The sequence below is a fragment of the Amblyraja radiata genome, chromosome 8 (assembly GCF_010909765.2).
Source record: "Amblyraja radiata isolate CabotCenter1 chromosome 8, sAmbRad1.1.pri, whole genome shotgun sequence".
Lineage (NCBI taxonomy): Eukaryota > Metazoa > Chordata > Chondrichthyes > Rajiformes > Rajidae > Amblyraja > Amblyraja radiata.
In genome coordinates, this window is record NC_045963.1 from 67,927,879 (window position 1) to 67,953,151 (window position 25,273).

Below are 25,273 nucleotides of genomic sequence, written 5' to 3' on the forward strand. Positions count from 1 at the left end.
TGGAGAACATGCAAGGAAGATTTACAATGATAACACCAATAGTACAAGGCTATAACATTCCTCAACCAACCATACTAAAGAAAGTTTAGCTTAAGTTGGGAGAGACAGTGGTGCAGGAGTAGAGTTGCTGCCTTATAGATAGTACGATGGATAGTATAGAACTAGTGTGAATGGGTGATCGATGGTCAGCATGGACTCAGTGGGCCGAACGGCCCATTTCCATGCTGTATCTCTAAACTTAACTGGTGTCCTGCACAGTGGTGCAGCGGTAGAGTTGCGGCCTTACAGCGACGGAGACCCGGGTTCGATTCTGACTACGGGTGCTTGTCTGTACGGAGTTTGGAAGTACTCCAAGTGACCAGCAGTACTTACGTGGCACTGCATGAGGGCATCTTGCAGAGTGCGACGCCACTGCTCCAGTAGGCCGCTGACTCGGTCCCACCGCTTGTTCATTTGGCTCAGGCGTTCCCGCAGCTCCTCCGTGTCGCTGGAGTCCGACTGCGTGAACTCGGCACTACACAGGTTGACGGACAAGATGATGGCTTTCCGATTATCCACCGCCTTTTGTAGTTCCTGCAACAAGCACAAAGGATAACCTGAAGTTCATCTCATCTGGGCTCCATGGTGGCGCAGCAGTAAGAGTTGCTGCCTTACAGTGCCAGAGACCTGGGTTCCTTCCTAGCATAGGATGCTGTCTGTACAGAATTTGTACGTTTTCCCTGTGACTGCACGGATTTTCTCCGATTTCCTCCCACATTCCAGACGTGCAGGTTAATTGGTATGTGTAGGATGCGAAACTGGGATAACAGAACTAGTGTACGGGTGGGTGATCATTGGTCAGTGCGGACTCGGTGGGCCTGTTTCCACAATATATCTCCAAACTACATTTCTCCAGATGACAGGGAATGAAGGAAGAGAGCAACCAGAGTCCAAAGTCCTTCCCTCAGCTCAACACCCACTCTGAACCGCTATATGTTTGGGAAAGCCAACAAGTTGTATACCATGTATTTATGATATATTAAAAGCATGTTACATTTGTACAGACCAAGTTACAACAATGAAGATCCCCAAGTCAACAGTTATAATGGAAAATCCCCCTCTTAGATTTACAATGCTTCAATTTATCCCTGGTACAGAGTGCGTCGGTCTATGTTCTCTGGCTAGTCACAAAAAAAGCTGGTGTAACTCAGCGGGACAGGCAGCATCTCTGGAGAGAAGGAGTGGGTGACGTTTCCGGTCGAGACCCTTCCTCTGCTCTCTGGCTCCTTGGCCAACACTATGCGGCAACGCCTCTGCTCCAAACAACTCTCAGCTACCCTAATACAAGACACTGCTGGCTGCTCCATCCCTGCTGAGCTTTTTGCACGGCCCTCCTTGTATCACCTTTGGCACAGCACCCACTTTGATGCAGCTTGATTTAGTTTAGTTTATTGTCACGTGTGCCGAAGTGCAGGGAAATGCTTTTTGTTGAGTGCTCTCCAGACAGGGAAAAGACTATACATGATTACAATCGGGCCATTAACAGTGCACAGATACTGGATAAAGGGTATGACGTTTTAGTCCAAGATAAAAGTCCGATTAAAGATAGTTTGAAGATATGAAGTATCATCCCATGAAGTAGATGGGAGGTCAGTTCCTTCATAAGTTATTAGAGCAGAATTTGGTCATTCTGCCCATCAAGTGTACTCTGCCATTCAATGATCTATTTTTCCCTCTCAACCCCATTCTCCCACCATCCCCCCATTACCCCGACCATCTTCCTAATCAATAATCTTTCAATCTATGCCTTAAAAATATAGTCTGAAGAAGGGCTTCGGCCTGAAACGTTGCCTATCTCCTTCGCTCCATAGATGCTGCTGCACCCGCTGAGTTTCTCCAGCATTTTTGTGTACCTTAAAAATATCCATTGACTTGGCCTCCACAGCCATCTGTGACAATTGATTCCACAGATTCACCGATCTCTGACTAAAGAAATTCCTCCTTTCTAAAGGTACATCCTTTCATTCCAAGGCTATGGCCTCTGGTCCTCTCCAACATTCATTCTATCCAGGCCTTTCACTATTTGGTTAGTTTCAATGAGGTCTTTCCTCATTCTTCTAAACTCACAGGCCCAGTGCTGTTAAACGCTCATCATATGTTAACCCAATCATTCCTGGGATCATTCTCATAAACCTTCCTTAGGCTGCTTCTCCATATTGTGCTGCTGTGCAAATTAATGTTGCAATTAAAATGGGGACTGATTTGTAGACTGAAAGCAATGGAAATGGCCAGTGTGTTGCTCAGCAGTTACACCTCCCTGTTACAGGGGGGGCTATAGCATATCAACATTGCAGCGTTACAGGTGGGGCTAACAGCATTTCAACATTGCATTCCCCACCAACGGAACTAATCCAGATTGCTGAGAGGAAAATCAATCACAATGAAAATGTTTAAAAGAAAATCGTGTCGCAATTAAAACAAAATCAACTGTAGTACCAAGCACCAAACCAACTTTGATTTGTTGGCATCGAGTTTGCGTACAAGCTTGATGCATGGTGATGTTGGACCATAATAAAGCATGATTAATACTCAAGGTCAGCTTACTGAAGCATGAAATATTTGTGTTGTTGAACATTGGAGATATTTACTGTTTTACATACACAGGTTTTGCCAAAAGTAGTTTTACTTATCAGTGCTGAATGTGTACACGCCCGTTTAAAGGAACACTGATGGGGATCAATTCCAGACTACACTGAAAACACAAGCTCGACACACATCAAGGATGAGAACCTAAGTCAGCCATTATGAGTTCCTTCATGAGCACATGTGGCTGGCACAGCGGCGCAGCTGGTGGAGCTGCTGCTTCACGACGCCAGAGACCAGAGTTCGATCCAGTGTGGAGTTTGCATGTTCGTTCTGTGACCGCATACGTGTCCTCCACGTGCTCCTTCTCACATCCCAAGGACATGTGGATTTTTAGGGTTACACAAACTGCTGGAGTAGTTCTCAGTGGAGTAGACACACCAGGTCGGGCAGCTTCTTTGGAGAAAAGGAATAGGTGACGTTTCGGGTCGGATCCCTTCTTTAGACTGAAATGCAGAGCTGGGGGGTGGGTGGGGAAAGGTGGGAAACTGGAAGCGAGAAAAGGCCAGAACAAATCAGGGCCAGCAAGATGACCTCCGGAAGGGTGGAGTTCATAATGGCCCATTGTTGACTGGGGCAGATGTGCTAACGAGAGGGGTACAAGGATGCAAGCAGTGGAACTGTTAGGACGACTCAGGAGGATGAGGATGTTAGTGCAGGTGTTACTTGACATTAGAGAAATCAATATTCATACCGTTGAGTTGTAAGATGCCCAAGCGAAATAGGGGTCACTTCAGTCAGAGAGGTCGGCAGCAAAGATCCTCCACTATAGGATCTATGGTCGGCAGTCAGACGGCGCGGTGCCCCCAGGCCTACAGCCAGCGCAGAAAAACAGCACTAAACCCAGCTCAACTCTGCCTGTCCTGCCAGGTGAGCTTACAACCCTTCCTGGACTTGCGGGAAATATGGCCAGTTTGGAGAAGCAGCGCTGGTATCTCGTCAGTCCAGACAGGGCTGTAGTTAACCCGGTGAGACAGGCAGAGTTAAGCTGCATTTAGCGCTGGATTGAGCCTCCGAAGCCGCGCGCGTGCGCGCATGCACGCGCGGCCGCCAAGAAATTGTGTCCCCCGGTCCCCTCCATGTTTTGACAGCGGTTTCCGTCTCTGATTGTACCAAAGCATGGACGACCTTTTGTATTTTTAAAATCAGGATGATACAATCCCAGAACATTCAGATCAGGATTGCATTTGCATTGGGAATGGGGGAGTATGCTAATTTCCCAACCCGAATGAAGGGGGAGTATGCTAATTTCCACACGGATAATCCCAGTAGATTTAGATTTTTCCACACTTACACAAAGAGTTACAGGAACATTATTGGATTAAAATTAACGTGAGGAAGGAACTGCAGATGCCGGTTATACACCAAAGATACATATAAAATGCTGGAGTAAGTCAGCAGGGCAGGCAGCATCTCCGGAGAGAAGGAATGGGTGACGTTTCGGGTCGTGACTGAAGAAGGGGCTCGACCCGAAACGTCACCCTTTCCTTCTCTCCAGCGATGCTGCCTGCCCTGCTGAGTTACTCCATCATTTTGTGTCTATCTTTTGACTAAAACTGATGCACTCAAATTGGGACTGAAAGCTTGGTGAAGGAGATGGGGTTTAATAGGCCTCTGAAAGGAAAGGTAGGTATGAGGTTCCCATCTTTAGAGTGTGGGTGGAAACCAGAGCACCTGGAGAAATCCCACGCGGTCACAGGAAGAACGTGCAAACTCCACACAGACAGCACACGAGGTCAGTATCGAAGCCGGGTCTCTGGCGTTGTGAGTTATTTTGTTTCGAGGTGAAGCTTCATCTAGTCACTGCTGGGCAAAGGATAAATGTTGGTGCGTACCTTGAGCTTTTTGATCCGCAGTTCGATGGTCTGGATGTCGGTGCTGTTGTCCAGCCTGCTGAGGTGCTCCAGCTCTTCCTCGCTCTCACTCAGCCACTCCCACACACTGAGCAGGTCAGAGTTGAACTGCTGCCACTGCTGCAGGTTCTGCTTCATTCTGAGCTCCTTGTTGAGAGCCTGGGCCTGGATCAGCTCCCAGCGCTCGATCACACCTGCACAGGAAGCAAGACACATTTAGCAGGTTATCTCAGCTTTAAACCCCTGTCCCACGGTACGAGTTCATCCCAAGAGTTCTCCCGAGTTTGCCCTGATTCGAGCTCGGAGATTTACGGTAATGGCCACTCGTCGGTACTCAGGGCTCTCGTGGACATTATTCATCATGTTGAAAAATCTTCACGAGTCTTCCCGTGCTTACCTGCCGTTAGCGAGTCTTCCCGAGTACCTGCCGTTAGCGCTAAGAGACGTCCCCGAGCTCCGACGTTCATTCTCCGTGCTTACCACGAGTTTGATTTTTTTTAACTTGGGAGAGCTCTTGGAATGAACTCGTACCGTGGGACAGGGCCATTACAGCATCAGAGACCCGGGTTCGATCCCGACTGCGGGTGCTGTCTGTACGGTATTTGTACGTTCTCCCTGTGACCTGTGTGTGTTTTCTCTGAGATCTTCAGGTTTCCTCCCACACTCCAAAGACGTACAGGTTTGTTGGCTAATTGGCTTGGTATAAACATCAATTGTCCCTAGTGTTTGTAGATTAGTGTTAATGTGCGGGGTCAGCGCAGACTTGGTGGGCCGAAGGGCCTGTTTCTGCGTTGTATCTCTAAATTAAACTACACTCATCTAAACCTCACCTCTGTCCCATTCTCATTGCTTATACATTCAGATGTTGAAACAGTCCAAATCATTCTGGCATTAAATATTCCTTCTCGGGCTGAATCTTGAACTAGCCTGGGGGATTCATGAGAATATCACCAAGCCCATAAGATATAGGAGCACATTAACACCATTCAGCCCATTGAGTCTGCTCCGCCATTCAATCTTGGCTGATCTATTTTTCCCTCTCAACACCATTCTCCTGCCTTCACCCCGCAAAAGTTGTTTTTTCTTCAGTTTTAGAGATACAGTGTGGAAACAGTTCCTTCAGCCCACCGGGTCCACACCGACCAACAATCACCCGTACACTAGTTCTACCCAATTTATAGAAGACAATTAACGCACAAACCTGCACATCATTGGAGTGTGGGAGGACACCGGAGCACCGACACAATCCAGGCGGTCACAGGGGGAATGTACAAACTCCGTACAGACTACACCTGCAGCCAGGATCGAACCCGGGTCCCTGGTGCAACTCTACCGCTGCGCCACTGTGCCGCCAGCGAGAAGTCAAGAAGCTCTTGGCCTTACGATCAACAGGTTTCCAGCACATTTTATTTCCACACGAGATGATTAACTACAAGACCTTTCAGCAATCTATTATAATTCCTTCCTGTTAGCTAAATACACAATAGGAGGTTGAGTAATGTGACACGTCAGATGGATTGCGGTTCTGACTAACAGTTGTGCATGCAAGTGTGAAACCTGTTTACTCTCTGAAACTTCAGGTATTTTAACCAAATAAATTGCTGAAGAACCAGAGAGTGCGGGGCTACAAGAGGCAGATCAACCATGGTCAGTGTGCGGGGATCGTTGGTCAGCGCAGTCTCAGTGGGCCGAAGGGTACGTCTCCGCACTGTATCTCTAAACTAAATTAAAACTAAACAAGGAATGGCAGCTCACTCTGCCAAATGGCCTGCTCCCCTTCGCCCAATTTTCTTGAGTTGCTGATGGTTCCGCCATTTTGTAGGATTAGGAGACTTTGAAAAGCGATGACCAGCATTCACATCGAGCCGCACAGTGGGCCTACTCCAGTCCGGTGGGGTTAGGTACTGATGGTGGAGAGCAAATGCCACTAGTTACTGGTCAGGGGCTTCTGGATCGATCCGGGTGCATGCACAGGTTACAAGACAAGATGTTTACAAACTTTTCCACCAGCCTGGTTTCTGCATCCTGGTGCCTCAATGAAATGACAATGGGGCTGCTGATTTTTCACACCAACCACTTAGTTTAGTTTATAGATACAGGGTGGAAACAGGCCCTTCGGCCCACCGGGTCCACGCCAACCAGCGATCCCCGTACACTAGCACTATCCCAGACACTACGGACAATTTAAAGTTTTTACTGAAGCCAATGAACCTACAAACCCGTATGTCATTGGAGTGTGGAAGGAACCTGGAGCACCCGGAGAAAACGTACGTGTACGCGGGGAGAACGTACAAACTCCGTACAGACAGCACCCGTAGTCAGAATCGAACCCAGGTCTCTGGCGCTGTAAGGCAGTAACTCTACCGCAGCGCCACCCTGCTGCCCTAATTGCTCTTGATCAATCCGCTGCCAGGCAGCACCTGGGAACTTTGTGTTGCATTCACAGCCCTTTCAACAACATCTAGAACCACCTCACCATCCCCACTGCAGTCACACCCCTTTTAAGACCATCTCTGGCTGCAAACCAGGCACAGGTTTAGAAACTGCAAGGCAACGAACGACCTGCCTTCTACAGCCACTAGCCACACGATAAAGGATAATGCGATTGTTGTCTAATCAATTAATCCCCAATGCCCCAAATCCCCAGAGACATGGCTCCACATTCATCCGTTGCACTCAAATACATTCAAATGACTGGACATTATGTTTTAAACTACATAGAGTAATGATGCCTGGAAACAGGCCCTTCGGCACAACTTTCCCACACCGAACATCCCATCTACTCTAGTCCCACCTGCCTGCGTTTGGCCCATATCTCTCTAAACCTGTCCTATCCATGTACCTGTCCAAATGTTTCTTAATCATTGCGGTTACTATGCTGCTGGATTGGCAACTCACCAGAAGTCTGCGTCTCTGTGCTTGTTAGGTTGATGAAGCCGGAGAGCTTATCTTCCTCCTCTTTGAGTTTATGCCCTACCCTTTTCACCGTCTCGATGCTCCCACGGCATTCCGACAAGAGTTTCATCTGAGGAACAGAAGAGGAGGCAGGTTAAGCACGTGTGCGGCGTACAAAGATAGCAATGGGCAAACCAGCGGTCAACACAACACACCAACTCTGAGGTATCAACCTGGATGGGAACTAGTGAACGTGGCAAACTGAGCAAGGGAGCGCAACTTTACAGGGCATGGACCGACTCAGTACCCACTGGTTTAAATTACATACAGGGGTGGCACAGGGGCGCAGCGGTAGAGTTAACATAGAAACATAGAAAATAGGTGCAGGAGTAGGCCATTCGGCCCTTCGAGCCTGCACCGCCATTCAATATGATCATGGCTGATCATCCAACTCAGTATCCTGTACCTGCCTTCTCTCCATACCCCCTGATCCCTTTAGCCACAAGGGCCACATCTAACTCCCTCTTAAATATAGCCAATGAACTGGCCTCAACTACCTTCTGTGGCAGAGAATTCCAGAGATTCACCACTCTCTGTGTGAAAAATGTTTTTCTCATCTCGGTCCTAAAAGATTTCCTTAAACTGTGACCCCTTGTTCTGGACTTCCCCAACATTGGGAACAATCTTCCTGCATCTAGCCTGTCCAATCCCTTAAGAATTTTGTGCATTTCTATAAGATCCCCCCTCAATCTTCTAAATTCTAGCGAGTACAAGCCGAGCCTATCCTTAAGTTGCTGCCTTAAGGGGCTGTCCCACTGCGGTGAACTAATCTGCGAGTTTAGAAGAGATTGCCCTCAACTCGAACTCGCAGCATGGTCGACACGTGGTCCTAGGAGGTCCCATGAGGTCACTGGAACTCTCCTTCATGCTCGAGGGAAGTTCCTGCATACTCGCGGCCTCAGTTTGGTCGAGGAAAATGTTTCAACATGTTTGGTCGGCATGGTTCTATTGAACTCGTAGTGCAGTGGAGTGGGGTCGCTATGTGGTTACAGGCAATCTCCTTCGCTGACCGGGCATTTAATTGGAGTTTTCAGAACCAAGGAAAATCGACTGGTAATGTTAAATGTCCGCTAAACTTTATTAAACGTTGTCTGGCTTCTTAAAAGTGTTTCCAATCCTTCTCCCCCCCCTTCTCTCTCCCTCCCGCCACGCTCTCTAAAGGACTTATCATACACTGTGCAGCCGTCTTTTACCTTCCTCGTCATCGCGGGTGTGAATCTCAGACAGCCCCCCCCGCTTTCCCTGGCCCCCGCCGCGTGCACGTGTGCGTGTGTGGATCCAGCTCGAGATTTTCCAGGCGAGTGCTCTCGAGCTTGAAGGTCGCAGACAGTCGCTGTCAAGTCGCGTCAATGGGACAGGCCCTATACGGTGTCAGAGTTCAACCCTGACTACGGGTGCTGTCTGTACGGGGTTTGTACATTCCCCCTGTGACCGCATGGGTTTCCTCCTCTGGATGCTCTGGTTTCCTTCCACATTCCATACCCATTTGGGTTTGTAATTGGCATCTGTTAACTGTCCCTGGTGCGTAGGGTAGATCTAGCGTTCGGGGATCGCTGGCCGCAGAGTCAGTGGGCTGAAGTGCCCCTTTTCACACTATATCTCTAAACTAAACTGAACTGCTGTTAGGCCAGTGTGGTTTCAGTGGAAATCTGCTGGAAACTTGACCACCTTTCATTGGGGATTCCCATTTGGTCTGTTGGGAGTGGAGGCTTTGCCGACCACTCTGGAGATGACCTGTGGAGCCAGGGTCCTGGGTCTCTGTGAGGCAACAGAGTGTGGTTGCTCCAGGGCACCTGGTGGTGTTGGGTGGTACCTGTCCAGGTTATTTAAACGCCTAGAGGTGTGAGTATCTGCCATTATACTTTTGCTGGTGGGAAACTTTGACAAATGTATAAACTCCATTATCATTGCCAGAGGATCCTGGTGAGTTTAGCTCAGGGCCTAATCCAGGTTTACTTCACTTAATCCGTTTTTATTGTGGGGATTAGAATCACCTACAATCAAATGGGATACGGTCTGTAATGAACAGTGATCATGTACCATTCGACCCGGAGTCACATATACAAAGTGTAGGTGGAGCTTCAAATCCTTATTGAACTACGTCCACAAATGAATCAGGAATACAAAGGGCTCGTCTGGTTAATGTGTGCACCCATGGCAGCAGCCAGGCTTCCGACATCTAAGTTTCCGACCTGTGTTCCTAATGACTGGGACGTCCCCAATCCCACGGCCCAGACTCACATAGCCCCAGTAGCTGGAGTCCAGTTCGGGACCCGTGGGCGTTTTGCTGCGGATGACGTTCTCCGTCTGCTGCAGGTGGTATCGGCTGGTGTCCAGGGCTTTGTCCAGCTGCCGGATCTGAGTTTCCAACTGGCCGTGCTCCCCTGCTGGAGAGACAGGAACATGGGGTGAACGGGAGGAATGGGCCTCCGTTAGTCAACGGCTGCGAACTAACCACGACACCATGCAAATCCAATCAACGCTAAAGGCACATGGAGCTGGGCGCTCAACTAAGAGGCTGCTAGAGAACCAAAACCTAGTGCAGAATCAGATGATGAAGCACGTACACTCTCATCATCCAAAACCTACCTGTAGAACAATGTGTCTGAAGGAACTGCAGATGCTGGCTTATACCGTAGATAGACATCAAATGTTGGAATAACTCAACTGGTCAGGCAGCATCTCTGGATAAAAAGGAAAGATCAAAAAGACCTATTCCTTTTCTCCGGAGATGCTGCCCGACCCGTTGAGTTCCTCCAGCATTTTGTGTCCACCTACCTGTACAAGTCAGGCCGCCAACTCCAATGGCACAAGCATGCACTGGCCACTAGACTAGTCCAAGGAGGTTTAAAAAGGTTAGCTGCAAGTTAATTCAGTTTACCGGTTGGATTTGCATTCCACAACACAAGTGATGGACACAAAATCAGAGGTCAGGTAGGAACGATGCAAGGTCAGTATTAAAATGAGTTGGGTTTTGGTAGGGGGGTTGATGCAGGAGAGCCAGAACATGCTTGGATGGTTGAATGCCTACCAGTGGATCTCAAAGTACTTTCAGTCAGTTTTAGATAGGCCTCTGGGCTTTCAGGAATCACTACATCTGTGAAAATAAGAACACAGTTGGCATCAGGCAAAGACCCCTCGTCTCCTCTCTTTGCCATCTTCTGTTGTGGTCACTACACAAACATCTAGCAGATAGAAATGTAGCATTCACTCTTCGTAAAGTAAAACATGAATTACAGCAAGAGCCTCGGCACTGACCTGCCAGAGGTTCAATTACTTGAGACAGAGTGGTACTATTTATCTGATGACTCTTCATTTGGATTGTTAGAAGCCCAACACCCAGGGTGTGTCCCTGGTATTTAACACCAACACTACTGGTGCCTAGTGCTCACACTCTGAATGAAAGAACCGCTCAACTAAAGTTGCCAATTCTTTTGTTTCCCAGGAATTGTTGCCTTGGGGGGTCATGGTACACCAGTCATTGAAAGTAGGCAGGTAGGTGCAGCAGGCAGTGAAGAGAGCAAATGGTATGTTAGCATTCATAGCAAAAGGATTTGAGTATAGGAGCAGGGAGATTCTACTGCAGTTGTACAGGGTCTTGATGAGACCACACCTGGAGTATTGTGTACAGTTTTGGTCTCCTAATCTGAGGAAATACATTCTTGTCATAGAGGGAGTACAGAGAAGGTTCACCAGACTGATTCCTGGGATGGCAGGACTTTCATATGAAGAAAGACTGGATAGACTCGGCTTGTACTCGCTAGAATTTAGAAGATTGAGGGGGGATCTTATTGAAACTTACAAAATTCTTAAGGGGTTGGACAGGCTAGATGAAGTAAGATTGTTCCCGATGTTGGGGAAGTCCAGAACAAGGGGTCACCGTTTAAGGATAAGGGGAAAGTCTTTTAGGACCGAGATGAGAAAAACATTTTTCACACAGAGAGTGGTGAATCTGTGGAATTCTCTGCCACAGAAGGTAGTTGAGGCCGGTTCATTGGCTATATTTAAGAGGGAGTTAGATGTGGCCCTTGTGGCTAAAGGGATCAGGGGGTATGGAGAGAAGGCAGGTACAGGATACTGAGTTCGATGATCAGCCATGATCATATTGAATGGCGGTGCAGGCTCGAAGGGCCGAATGGCCTACTCCTGCACCTATTTTCTATGTTTACAGCGTCAGAGACCTGGGTTTGATCCTGCCTACTGTTCATGTCTGTACAGAGTATGTACATTCTCTCAGTGACCACGTGAGTTTCCACACTCCAAAAACGTACAGGTTGGTAGGTTAATTGGCTTCGGCAAAATTGCAAGTTGTCCCTAGTGTGTAGGATGGTGCTAGTGTAGGAGGTGATCGCTGGTCAGTGCGGACTCGATGGGCCGAATTGCTTGTTTCCGTGCTGTATCTCCGAATTCTAAAGTAAAGTCTAAAGACTTTCTATTAACTAAAGACTAATCCAATCCACAGGACTGTGAAAAACATACAATAAAATTGTGCAGAAATAAGGAACTGCAGATGCTGATGTACAAAGATGTACTGCAAATCCTGGCGACTCTTACATACGGTCTCAGTGGGCTATTTCTCTGCACTTTGTACTAATCGGGGACTGTGCTTAGGAATGGCAATACTTTACCAAACTGTTTGCGAGAAAATAATTGGGGCGATAAAGAACCACTGTGGTGCCTCCATTCAAAAAGGTTAGGAAAGCACGGATGTGCAGAGTCCTATAGATGCAAATTATTAAACAGTCACACAATATCTGCCCTTTGTATTTCCAAATTCTTGGAGTAACAGAAAAAAATTAAATTACACGCCAAGATTATTTTTCCCCACCAGTGTACGAGCTTCTTTTCACATTCCTGAGAACATATCCCTGGTGCAATCTTCCCGAGGTCTACATTGCCCCATCCGCCTCTCTGTTCCCTTCAAGTAACAAAACCACCCATCTAGATCTGGGAAAGGGGGCCTGACAAAAATAAACAGTGCGCGTTCCTACTTGATCCATGATCGTCTAATATTAGACATCCATCTTCCTGCCCTGCTGAATATATCTCGTACAATCCTTAAACAAACACAAGGCTCCTATTTTCTGAATGAAAGGCTCCTATCTATCAACCTGTCCGTTATTGGATGTTGCAAGCACAATTGCCCACAGGGTTCCCTCGTTTTAGCCGTCCTGGAGCCCGAGTTTGCACAGGTCAGGCTCATTCATTGTCTTAGACGGAAACAAAATGCCAGAGTAACTCAGCAGGACAGAGAGAAGGAATGGGTGACGTTTCGGATCCAGACCCTGCTTCATTCATTGCCTGGTTGCCCTATCCTTGGAGTACTGGTAGTGACCATGCCGTGCTGACAGAGGGCAGCACTGTCGGATTGCCTCCCATCTGATACCAATGTAAAACTACTGGCCTGCGTCAAAGACCCAAAAATTACAATGCCGTGATTTGAAAAAGGGAGATTTTTATGATGACACAGCCCAAAATTTACCCTAAAAAAAAAATCACTGTAACCTAATTAACCGGCTGCAGAAAATGATAACTTGGCTATCATGTTTCATAGATTTAAATTACCTCAGTATCAAATAAGCGTTAAAAGATGCTGCAGAAGTCATCAAATGTGCATTGGAAAGGTAATCGTTTCTCTACTGCTGCCTTTGTGCAGTGCTGCTTTAACACGGTAGGCAGAAGAACAACGTTTTTGGAAGTGAACGGCAGGTTTGGATCAGGAGTAGACCAGACGGAGCAGTGGCGACTGACTTAATTCTGTTTTTGAGATGGAAGCTGGAATGCTTTTGCCGAGAGCTGCCACGGATTTGATGGGCCGAGCGGCCTGCTCCTGCACTAATCGTCCAGTGACTATTGATGTAGGATTAGCAACACAGAGAGGTGTTGAAAATGGACAAATCTAGTCATTTGTAGATTGTAATTAGTTAGTTGCAGGGTGGCGCAGCGGTAGAGTTGCTGCCTTACAGCGCCAGAGACACGGGCGCGATCCTGATCGCGGGTGCAGCCTGCACGGAATTTTACGTTCTCCCTGTGACCGCGTGGGTTTTCTCCGGATTCCTCCCACATTCCAAATGCGTGCAGGTTCGTAGGTTAATCGTCTTCTGTAAATTGTCCCTGGTGTGTGGTATAAAAGTAGTGTGTGGGCGGAGGATCTACGACAGGGTGCGGAGGTGGTCCACCAGAATGATACCTGGATTAGGGGGCTAATAGGGGGTTATTCTTATAATAAGGGGGTTACTTTTTCTCACAGAGAGTGGTGAGTCTGTGGAATTCTCTGCCTCAGAGGGCGGTGCAGGCTGGTTCTCTGGATACTTTCAAGAGAGAGCTAGATAGGGCTCTTAAAGATAGCGGAGTCAGAAGGCAGGAACGGGGTACTGATTGGGGATGATCAGCCATGACCACATTGAATGGCGGTGCTGGCTCGAAGGGCCGAATGGCCTACTCCTGCACCTATTGTCTATTAGCTACAAGGAGAGGTTGGGCAGACCCGGATTGCTTTCTCTCGAATGCCAGAGGTCGCGTGAGACCTGATAACAGTATATGAGAGATGTAGGCAGAGTAGACAATCAGAATCTTTTCCCAAGGGTGGAAAAAAAATCTAATAATACAGGGTAGACAAAAATGCTGGAGGAACCCAGCGGGTGAGGCAGCATCTATGGAGCGAATGAATAGGTGACGTTTCGGCTATAGACGAAAACGTCGCCTATTCCTTCTCTCCATAGATGCTGCCTCACCCGCTGAGTTTCTCCAGCATTTTTGTCTACCTTCGATTTTTCCCGCATCTGCAGTTCTTTCTTAAACAAATAATACAGGGGATGGGTTTAAGGCGGGACGGGCAATGTTCCGCCTTAAAGGAGGAGAACAAGTTTAACGATAAGGGGGAAATCTTTTAGGACCGAGATGAGAAAAACATTTTTCACACAGAGAGTGGTGAATCTCTGGAATTCTCTGCCACAGAAGGTAGTTGAGGCCAGTTCATTGGCTATATTTAAGAGGGAGTTAGATGTGGCCCTTGTGGCTAAAGGGATCAGGGTGTATGGAGAGAAGGCAGGTACAGGGTACTGAGTTGGATACTCCTGCACCTATTTTCTATGTTTCTATGTAACAAGGCAAGTTTTATTTACATAGAGAGTGGCGAGTGCTTGGAACATGCTGCCGGGGGTTGGTGGTTGAAACAGATACATTAGTGGCTTTTAAAAAGGTGTTTGGACAGGCATGTGGATATACAGGGAATGGAAGGATATGGGTTTATGTGCAGCTTGACAACTGATGGTCTTGGCATCATGTTTGGCATATTGTAGACTGAAGAGCCTGTTTTGCGCTGTATTTTCTACGTTCCACGATAGAGGTGTATATTGACCAAATCACATGTAAAAATCCATTGACTTTGGATCAAATGCATTTTCCTTTTCACTGGCTGCTATAATTTTAGAAAAGACACAAAGGTGTGACAGATACCGTTTGATGATCTCTCGATCCTCTCCGCCAACCCACCAGCTGTGGAGAGGCGACCAGTTTACTTTTTTTTTTAATTAGCTAGAAGTAATTGCTGAAACAAAAGGCCATATGAAAGTTGATTTAGGAAAATATTTCAATGGCATTCATTTTAGTGCAGGGGAGATAACCTTCTCTCCTACCTGGTCACCCTACTGACTCGACCCGCTCTCGACTGCACATGTTCAGCACCCAATGTGTCCCTCCCTGGGCAATCACACCCTGCTGTGATCCGCAATGATACAATTCCAGGGCTCTCCCCTTCTTCAGTCCCAGCATCTCGCAGCCCAGAGCCTCTCGACCCATTCACTTCCCACACACCCCACCCTGTTTTCTCCAAGTTCCAAAACATATTCTGCCTCCACACATTCACCTCAGCCCTCCCCCTCTGCCCAGACTCACTCACCCCTCCCTTTCTCTCCTAGACTCCTCCAGTCACTCTCCCTCTGTCCCAGTCTCCTCCCCACTCTCTCTCTGCCCCTTACTCCCTCACCCCTTCCCGTCTGTCCCAGGCACCCTCGTCCCCTCTTCCTCTGTCCCCATTCAACTTGGTTCCCTATCCCACTGTCCCAAACATCCTCAAAGTCCCTCTCCTCTGCCCACAGACTCCCTTGGCCCCTTTCCCTCTGTCCCCAGTCTCCCTCTGTGCTCCGTCACCCTCCCCTCTGTCCAAGATCATGGCCCATCCCTGTCAATACCCGGACCTCCGTCACTTCTCCTCATCTGCCCACAGATTCCACTACCGTTCCCCTCCTCTGCCCCACAACCCCTCGTCCCCTCACCTTCTGCCCCCCCCCCCCCCCCCCCCCCCCCCCACCCCCCGGCTGAGTGGAGCAGCTCACCTGCGAGTTCAGCTGCCCCCTTGAGGTAGAACTCTGGGTCGTGGTCATCGCCCTCCTCCCCGCGGCCCTCCAGCGCCCTCGACACGGCGCTCTCCAGGTTGCGGCTCAGGTCGTAGTCGTGGTCCCACTCCAGGGGGATGGAGTCGACGCTGGCCGGCGTGTCGCAGCCAGAGCGGGTGCCCCGGGCCTGCTGCGAGCTCGCCGTCTGGCTCAGCGACAGCGGCGTGGAGCCCAGCTGCTCGGCCGTCCCGTCAAACCAGTGCATGCCGGAGAAATCGCAGCTGTCGTCCAGCTCCATCTCCCGATCAGATGCGTCCTGGTCATCGTCCGTCAGCTAGACACGGTGCACAAGACATTGGTGAGGCCACACTTACAGCATTGTGTTCCAGCTTTGGTCACCTTGTTACAGGAAAGATGTGGCCAAGCTGGTAACGGTGCAGAGAAGATAGTGCCAGAACTCAAGGGCCTGAGCTATAGGGAGAGGTTGAGCAGGCTAGGACCCTATTCCTTGGAGTGCAGGAAGGTGGGGAGTGATTTCATAGGGGTGCCACACTAAAAGACTGTGCAGTTACCCTATTATACAGAGGTTGCACCTCTATAAGTTAGAGCAGTTAAGGTGGCGCAGCGGTAGAATTGCTGCCTTACAGCGAATGCAGCGCCGGAGACCCGGGTTCGGTCCCGACTGCGGGTGCTGTCTGTATGGAGTTTGTACGTTCTCCCCGTGACCTGCGTGAGTTTTCTCCGAGGTCTTCGGTTTACTTCCACACTCCAAAGACGTACGGGTTTGTACGTTAATTGGTTTGGTAGAAATGCAAAATTGTCCCGCGTGTAGGGTAGTGATAATGTGCGGAGATTGCTGGTCGGTACGGACTCAGTGGGCCGAAGAGCCTGTTTCTGTGCTGTATCTCTAAACTGAACTCCAAAGCCACTGACAGAGATCCAATTATTTTCGTGGACAGCAAGAGAGATTAGACTTTAGAGATACAGCATGGATACAGCATGGAAACAGGACCTTCGGACTCCTGACGCTCTGTACAGAGTTTGTACGTTCTCCCTGTGTTTGCATGGCTTTTCTCTGGTTTCCTCCCACACTCCAAAGACGTAGTTTTTAGGTTAATTGGCTTTGGTAAAATTGGCCCTTGTGCGTAGGATAGTGTTAATGTACGGGGTGATCGCTGGTGGGCGTGGACTCGATGGGCCGAAGGGCCTGTTTCTGCACTGTTCCTCGAAAGTAAAGCAAAGGGTGGTGGGTGTATGGAACAAGCTGCCAGAGGAGCTAGTTGAGGCTGGGACTATCCCATCGTTTAAGAAATGGATAGGACAGGTTTGGTGGGATATGGACCAAGTGCAGGCAAGTGGGACTAGTGTAGCTGGGACATTGTGTGGGCAAGTTGGGCCGAAGGGCCTGAGTCCACACTGTATCACTCGATGACTCTATGACAAACAGTATTCCGCTGTAAATTCCTAAAAAGCACCATTACCAATAATTTGTGGAAACCAAGTTATTGACCTAGTGGGACTTGACATAACACTGGACCAACCTCATCCCCCTCGAGAACATTTAGTTTAGTTTAGAAATACCGTGCGGAAACAGGCCCTTCGGCCCACCGAGTTCCTGCACATTAACACTACCTGCACGTACTAGGGACAATTTACAACAATACCCCACCAATTAACCTACAAACCAATTAGCCTACAAACCATGCCGCCCTGTCTGAGGACAAAGACAAAGACAAGCACTAACCGGGAGTTGCAACAGCTTCTTGTAGTAACGTTCCACTCGACCAAAGACCTCCTGACAGTAGCGCCGCAGTTCCTCCAGCTCCTCTTCGATGACCGTGGCGTCCATGGGTTCGCTCTTCTCAATGAGCTGTTCCCCTTGATGGAAGAGGGACTCAATTTTGGACTTGTACAGCGCGATTTCCTGCTGGAAGGCCTGGGGGATGGAAAGAGATCAGTCGCCACCTGGAGCGATGGAGCCGCCAGAGCAAAGGCAGAGAGACACATTGAAGAACAACCAATACACGCTGGATCACTTCCCGCAGTGAGCCAAACCTGAATTTCTCAGCTGATTTCCATGAATCTGTGGTGGTGAATCTGTGGAATTCATTGCCACAGAAGGCTGTGGAGGCCAAGTCAACGGATATTTTTAAGGCAGAGATAGATAGATTCTTGATTAGTACGGGTGTCACGGGTTATGGGGAGAAGGCAGGAGAATGGGGTTAGGAGGAAGAGATAGATCAGCCATGATTGAATGGCGGAGTAGACTTGATGGGCCGAGTGGCCTAATTCTGCTCCTACCACTTATTAACTTATGAATACCCTGCTCTGTTCTAGCATGCCATGCCTTTTTAACAATGTGACCTTCCCTTTACAGCACTGCCTCCATGCACCTTCAATCTCCCTCCATTTCTCCGCTCTGAAAACCTTTGCTCAATGTTGACCTTAACCCTACCTGCATTGGAGGTATGAAACACTTTCTTGGTAGACTAATGATGTCAAACTTGATTTACAATCTACTCTGGGTATTTATTATCTCTGCACGTTTCTACGCTGCTATATATTTTCTATTTGATCTAGCATTTAATTTTCTATTTGGTTTGGCATTGAATTTACTCTCTTGTATTAAATTAACCTATTAAGCTAACAGCACTGGTTCAAGTCACAGTCACAGAACTGATGGAGGAGACCAATTCACTGGCCTCTGTAGAAAGAGCATGTAGATCCAGCAACTTAACATGAAGACAGGGATGAAGTTAATGGAAAAGAGATTTAGGTGGCATGTTAAACTGTTTTTCACACAGCGAGTTGTGAATCTGTGGAATTCTCTGCCTCAGATGGCAGTGGAGGCCAATTCTCTGGATGCTTTCAAGAGAGAGTTAGATAGATCTCTTAAAGATGGCAGAGTCAGGGGATATAGGGAGAAGGCAGGAACGGGGTACTGATTGTGCTTGATCAGCCATGATTACTGTGAATGGCAGTGCTGGCTCGAAGGGCCCAATTGGCCTACTCCTGCACCTATTGTCGATTGGGTGTCTATTCACTACCACCTGGGTAAAAATAGCAGCCTCCATAAGAACTCCCAGATATTTGACCTACCTTCAGCTGCTTGATCTTGGCTTGTACATCACATTCGGAGAAATGTTCGATGTTTGTCAGCTGTAGGTCCATCTCTGTCAGCCAGACCAATATGCCCTCCCGCGTCGTTTCAAACTCCTCTCGCTGACCAATAAAGTACTGTTTCAAGACAAGAGAAAGCCGCTGTAAGTTAATCTGGCTTCGCGCAAAGTTCACTTTTAAACTACAGAGTCTTTACCCCCCCCCCCCCCCTCTTGTAAACCAGACCCATCGAACTCTGTGCCACACCAATCAGAAGACTACGAGACTGTGCATTATCATTATCATCCTTTATGTTCATCTTGCAAAGCAACAGTTGTACAGTGCAAAATGAGAAGACGTTTCCCAGGGAATACCGGAGCATCGCTCATAAAAACTTAAAACATTTCACGCATAAAATAAAAAATAAAAAAAAACAATCCAGTTCCTGATAAAACAGTACGAATAGTTAAAAAAAAATAATTCCGCCCTCAAAGTGCGCTGGTTTTACTCACCCCTACCACCTTTCATGTTGTTGCTAAACAAAAATACCCAAGTGTGGAAAAGTATAGGGGGGGGGGGGGTGGCATAGTGGCACGGAGGTAAAGTTGCTGCCTTAAAATGCCAGAGACCCGGGTTCAATCCTAACTATGGCCCCTCTCTGTACGGAGTTTGCACATTCTCCCAATCACCCTAGTGCCAGAAAATGTCCAAAAATCTCACTTTCCTCCTTTGAAATGCTGCTTCAAAAGTTTATTGAAGTGCCTCTGACCAGGTTTTTTTCGTCACCTCGTCCTCGTTCCTTGTTTATCTCAATCCTAAATCTACAGAAGACGGTCCCGCAAAAGGTCATCGAGAGGTTTTTATGGTGCTGAAGACATTAAGGATCCTGGCAAGCCAAACGGCAGCAGGATCCTGACGAGCCGCGGACATACCCGACAGCAGGCCAGTCTCGCCCTCCGTGGAAGCGGGAGCCCACCTGGAGAGACCAGGGGGGCCGCGTGGCCAGATGCAGAAAGACCTGGAGGGCCCCGGCCTGTAGGGGGGAGAAGCCGCCGAGTCCGGCCTCCGCTCGTCCCCTGAAGACCGGAGAACTGAAGAGGAGGGAGCCGGCAGCGACGGTCGGGAGGAGCAAGGCCGGTTGGAACGTGAACCAGGCATGTACCTTCCCCACCATTAAAGTTGACTGCAGGAGGCGCCCACATGGTGTACAGGGTGAAGAGAGGGATGGTGGTTCATTGAACAATCCAGATGATGGTCATGGCTGGAGGCCCTGGATCGGGCGTTGCTCCATAAGACCTAACAAGCCGACCGGACTTTGGAACTGGTGCCAAATCTGACTACTTAAAAAAGAATCTCACTGTGTTTTGCACAGATGACAATAAAGCACCATTGAGGTGTTGCTCCACCCAATGCATTTAGGCACCGATGTGGAGATGTGGACTGAATCTTGAGCGGAGAATCTCTCATGGTTTTGCAGCAGTGAAGCCTTACTTTTAATCGCCTGAGGATGGCGGTGACCCTGCGCTGCAGGTTGTCCCATCGCTGGTTGCCCTCGTGCACCATCTGTTTGAGCCTGCTGCCGGAGTCGGTACGGTTTTCACGGGCCAGGCGGCGATACTGCTTGTTGATCAGCTCCAGCTGGGTCAGGCTCTCATGCACCTGCCGCTGGAAAGCCTGAGCACAGAAGGAGAGCAGGCACAATGTCCCGATTACTCTTCACAACAATTGCAAACACTGGCAAACAGAATACAAAATCACAAGAGGAATAGATCAGGTAGATGCAGAGTCTTTTACCCAGAGTAGGGGAATCGAGGACCAGAGGACATTGGTTCAAGGTGAAGAGGAAAAGATTTAATAGGAATCCGAGGGTAACATTTTCCACACAGAGGGTGTATGGAACAAGAGGAGGTAGTTGAGGCTGGGACTATCCCATCTTTTAAGAAACAGTTGGACAGGTACATGGATAGGACAGGTTTGGAGGGTTATGGACCAAGCGCAGACAAGTGGGACGAGGGTCACTGGTCCATGAAATGTAGCTGATCTTGTTAACTATGGGATCACCTGTTTAACAAGACATTGGAGCAGATATAGGCCATTCAGCCCAGAATCTACTCAACCACTTCAAGCTGGAATGGGTACAGAGATTAATTTATGAGGATGTTGCCAGGACTTGAGGATCTGAGCTATAGGGAGAGGCTGGGACTCTATTCCTTGGAGTGCATGAGGATGAGGGGTGATCTTATAGAGGTGCATAAAATCATGAGAGGAATAGATCGGGTAGACTCACAGAGTCTCTTGCCCAGATTAGGGGAATCGAGGACCAGAGGACGTAGGTTTATGGTGAAGGAGGAAAATTGTAATAGGAATCTGAAGGGTAACTTTTTCCACACAAAGGGTGGTGGGTGTATGGGACGAGCTGCCAGAGGAGGTAGTTGAGGCTGGGATTATTGCAACGTTTAAGAAACATTTAGACAGGTACATGGATTGGACAGGTTTGGAGGGATATGGGCCAAACACAGGTAGGTGGGACGAGTGTAGCTGGGACATGTCGGCCGGTGTGGGCAAGTTGGGCTGAAGGGCCTGATTCCACGCTGTATGACTCTATGACTGAACTATTTTTCCCTCTCAACTCCATTCTCCTGCCTTGTCCCCATCAACTAAACTGATGCGTAGAATGTGGATGAGAAAGTGAGATGACATGGAACTGGAGTGAACGGGTGATCGATGGTTGGCGTGGACTCGGTGTGCCAAAGGGTCTGTTTCCCTGCTGTCTCTCTAAACTAAACTAAACTAAACTAGAGGAATCGTTGTAACTGATTCAACATGCCTGCACACTCTGCCAACTGTTTGGTCGTCTTTTGCAATGAAATCAACGGGAATGCAAGTGATTTATGAAGTAGCCTGGCTGATAAATGCCCTGAATATCTTACGTTTTGCTGCATGGGATCAATCTAAGGATTTAAAATGGTGTATTTTAAAATGGTCATACTTTCAGGTTATTAATCAACTAGGCCTAAATTAATAAACTAGCATGGTGATTCCCTGAACCTGATTATTTCAAAAGTTTCTTTTTTGAAAAACCGTGTAATTTTGGCTGCAAATATACACACTCCAGTCTTTATTTAGTTCCATGTAATAATCTAAGTTAAACAAAATGACTTCCTTTCCTGCAGCATTCCTTCGTCTGTTTGGCTGCTTGATGCTATCACCAATGCAAGGAGCCAGGAATCTTCCACCCCCCCCCCCCCCCCCCCCCCCCCCCCCCCACAAACTAATTACTCACAGAATAAATCAGTAGACTTTTGTGGGGAGCTTTCTTCAAGCCTGGCAGGAAATTGTCGGGGAGGCAGCATGGGGGCGCAGCGGTAGAGTTGCTGCCTCACAGCAAAGCAGTGAAATTATTTTTTAACGGGATCGATCCTGACTACGGGTGCTGTCTGTATGGAGTTTGTACGTTCTCCCTGTGACTGTGTGGGTTTTCTCCGGGTGCTCCGGTTTTCTACCAGGCTCCAAAAACGTGCAGGTTTGTAGGATAATTTGCTTTTGTAAATTGCCCCGAGGTGTCGGATAGAACTAGTGGACGGGTGATCGCTGGTCCGTGGGCCGAAGGGCCTGTTTGCACGCTGTCTCTCTAAACTAAATCTCAAGTAGTACATTATTGTGGGTTTTTTTTTAAAATACAATGTACAGGTTTGTAGCTTAATGGACCGGTAAAAATTGTCAAATTGTCCATAGGATAGCGCTCCTGTACGGGATGATCGCTGGTCAGCACAAAGGGCCCGTTTCCACACTGTATCTCAAAAGTCGAAAGTGAAGTAAAGTCTAAAGAAATGCCATGAGTGCAACTTCAGAATCAATGTGAATGATCAAGCTGAGATGCCCTGTCTAATCCTAGTTAAAAGTCAACAATGCAGGTACAAACAATAACGTGCTTCTGCATAAACAATTCAAACAGCCAGGCGGGGCAGAGGTAAGGGGTTCTCTAGGCTGCTGTAGGAGTCTCTTTGCTACAGCACCTCAAATTTCTTGAGTTCCTCTTTGGCCACCGTGTAGAGAACCTCGGAGGAGTTGGGCATGGCCGCGGTACGCTCAGACGTTTCCAGCCAGTCCTCGAAGCGGGTATAGTCATCCAGGAACTTCTGCCACAACCTCCAGGTCTCCTCAATCCTGAAAGAGAAGAAAAGGTTGCAATGCTTGGTCATGCTCATTCCAGGGTTAGCTGTGAGGAGGATGCTAGGAGACTGCAAGGTGACTTGGATAGGCTGGGTGAGTGGGCAAATGTTTGGCTGATGCAGTATAATGTGGATAAATGTGAGGTTATCCATTTTTGTGGCAAAAACAGGAAAGCATACTATTATCTAAATGGTGGCCGACTAGGAAAAGGGGAGATGCAGCGAGACCTGGGTGTCATGGTACACCAGTCATTGAAAGTAGGCATGCAGGTGCAGCAGGCAGTGAAGAAAGCGAATGGTATGTTAGCTTTCATTGCAAAATGATTTGAGTATAGGAGCAGGGAGGTTCTACTGCAGTTGTACAGGGTCTTGGTGAGACCACACCTGGAGTATTGCGTACAGTTTTGGTCTCCAAATCTGAGGAAGGACATTATTGCCATAGAGGGAGTGCAGAGAAGGTTCACCAGACTGATTCCTGGGATGTCAGGACTGTCTTATGAAGAAAGACTGGATAGACTGAGGTTTATACTCTCTAGAATTTAGGAGATTGAGAGGGGATCTTATAGAAACTTACAAAATTCTTAAGGGGTTGGACAGGCTAGATGCAGGAAGATTGCTCCCGATGTTGGGGAAGTCCAGGACAAGGGGTCACAGCTTAAGGATAAGGGGGAAATCCTTTAAAACCGAGATGAGAAGAACTTTTTTCACACACAGAGTGGTGAATCTCTGGAACTCTCTGCCACAGAGGGTAGTCGAGGCCAGTTCATTGGCTATATTTAAGAGGGAGTTAGATGTGGCCCTTGTGGCTAAGAGGATCAGTAGGGTATGGAGAGAAGGCAGGTACGGGATACTGAGTTGGATGATCAGCCATGATCATATTGAATGGCGGTGCAGGCTCGAAGGGCCGAATGGCCTACTCCTGCACCTAATTTCTATGTTTCTATGCTTGGTCATGCTCATTCAACCTGGGGTAGGAGGAATTCTTTTTTAAATCTTCAGAGTTTGAGTTTAGTTTATTGTCACGTGTACTGAGGTACAGTGAAAAGCTTTTGTTGCATGTTAACTGGATTACAATGGAGCCATCTACAGTGTGCTGACACACGATAAAGGGAATAACGTGAATAATGATTAGTGCAAGATAGCGTCCAATATCAAAGGGTCTCCAATGAGGTAGATAGTTGTTCGGGACCGCTCTCCAGTTGTTGTTAGGATGGTGCAATTGCCTGTTAGGTGCTGGAAAATCTCAACACAAAACCCAGAAAATTCTGGAAATACTCAGCATGTCAGGCAGCATCTGCAGGAAGAGAGACAGATCTATCGTTTGGGGTTGAATTTCTGACGAGGGCTTAGGTTTAAGGCAAGAGGGGAGAGATTTAAAGGAAATCCAAGAGGTTTTCCCTCACAGAGGATGCTGGGTGCATGGGATGAGCTGTCAGGGAAAGTGGCAGAGATGGTTTCAATTACAAAATTTAAAAAGCATTTGGACAGATATATGGACAGGAAACGTTTTAGAGGAACATGGGCTAAATGGGATTACTCAGGAAGGCACCTTGGTTAGCATGGACGAGTTGGGCTGAAGGGTCTGTTTCAGCGCCGTACGATTCCATGACCTTCTCTTCCCACAGATGTAGCATTAGCTGCTGAATGTGTCCAGGAGTTTCTGATTTTATAATGACATGAGAAAGCTCATGTCTAGTAAGAATACTAGAAATCTGCTGGCTAAATGAACTGGCTGCTAGAAACGCTATGAAGTTAAGGCGGCCTCACAGCACCAGAAGTAAGAGTTGCTGCCTCACAGCGCCAGAAGCCCGGGTTTGATCCTGACCACGGGTACCGTCTGTACGGAGTTTGTATGTTCTCCCTGTGACTGGCGAAGTAAGGCAGCAACTCTACCGCTGCGCCACCGTGGGCTGTGCCTCTCTCGTTCAAATCAGGGCAGCAGGCAAGGGGCCTCACTTGAGTCTCCTTTCCATGGACATGGCACAGATGTTCCTCCAGCGGCGGTCCAGGTTGCGGGTGGCCTGCTGAATCGAGTCGCACTCCGTCTCCGTGGAGCAGGCATCGCAGTCGTGCAGCAGGACCTCGCACAGGTTGAGCACCGACGCCACACCCGTGCTGTGCTTCTCAATGTCTCGCTGCAGCTCCTGCAAGTACAGGCACCATCGTTAAATGAACATACAGACCATGGACACCACCACACAACTTGTGAATCTATTCTATCCATGTACCACCCACA

The 25,273-nt window shown here is 48.2% G+C and overlaps 1 protein-coding gene across 14 annotated transcripts in view; it reads right to left on the reverse strand.

The window, feature by feature from the left end:
- syne1 (spectrin repeat containing nuclear envelope protein 1) overlaps positions 1-25,273 on the reverse strand; it is a 440,240-nt gene that overhangs the window by 25,052 nt on the left and 389,915 nt on the right. For 10 of the 14 annotated variants that reach the window (XM_033026154.1, XM_033026164.1, XM_033026155.1 and 7 more), the window contains 11 exons: positions 24,994-25,181; positions 22,882-23,032; positions 20,357-20,539; positions 18,866-19,003; positions 17,511-17,702; positions 15,767-16,100; positions 10,462-10,527; positions 9,672-9,817; positions 7,374-7,500; positions 4,458-4,669; positions 373-573 (listed from right to left, as the gene is read on the reverse strand). In XM_033026154.1, coding sequence (XP_032882045.1) covers positions 373-573; positions 4,458-4,669; positions 7,374-7,500; positions 9,672-9,817; positions 10,462-10,527; positions 15,767-16,100; positions 17,511-17,702; positions 18,866-19,003; positions 20,357-20,539; positions 22,882-23,032; positions 24,994-25,181 — 1,938 coding nt within the window. The remainder of the gene's footprint in view (positions 1-372; positions 574-4,457; positions 4,670-7,373; positions 7,501-9,671; positions 9,818-10,461; positions 10,528-15,766; positions 16,101-17,510; positions 17,703-18,865; positions 19,004-20,356; positions 20,540-22,881; positions 23,033-24,993; positions 25,182-25,273) is intronic. The other 4 variants (XM_033026166.1, XM_033026157.1, XM_033026153.1 and 1 more) reach the window with 3 other exon arrangements.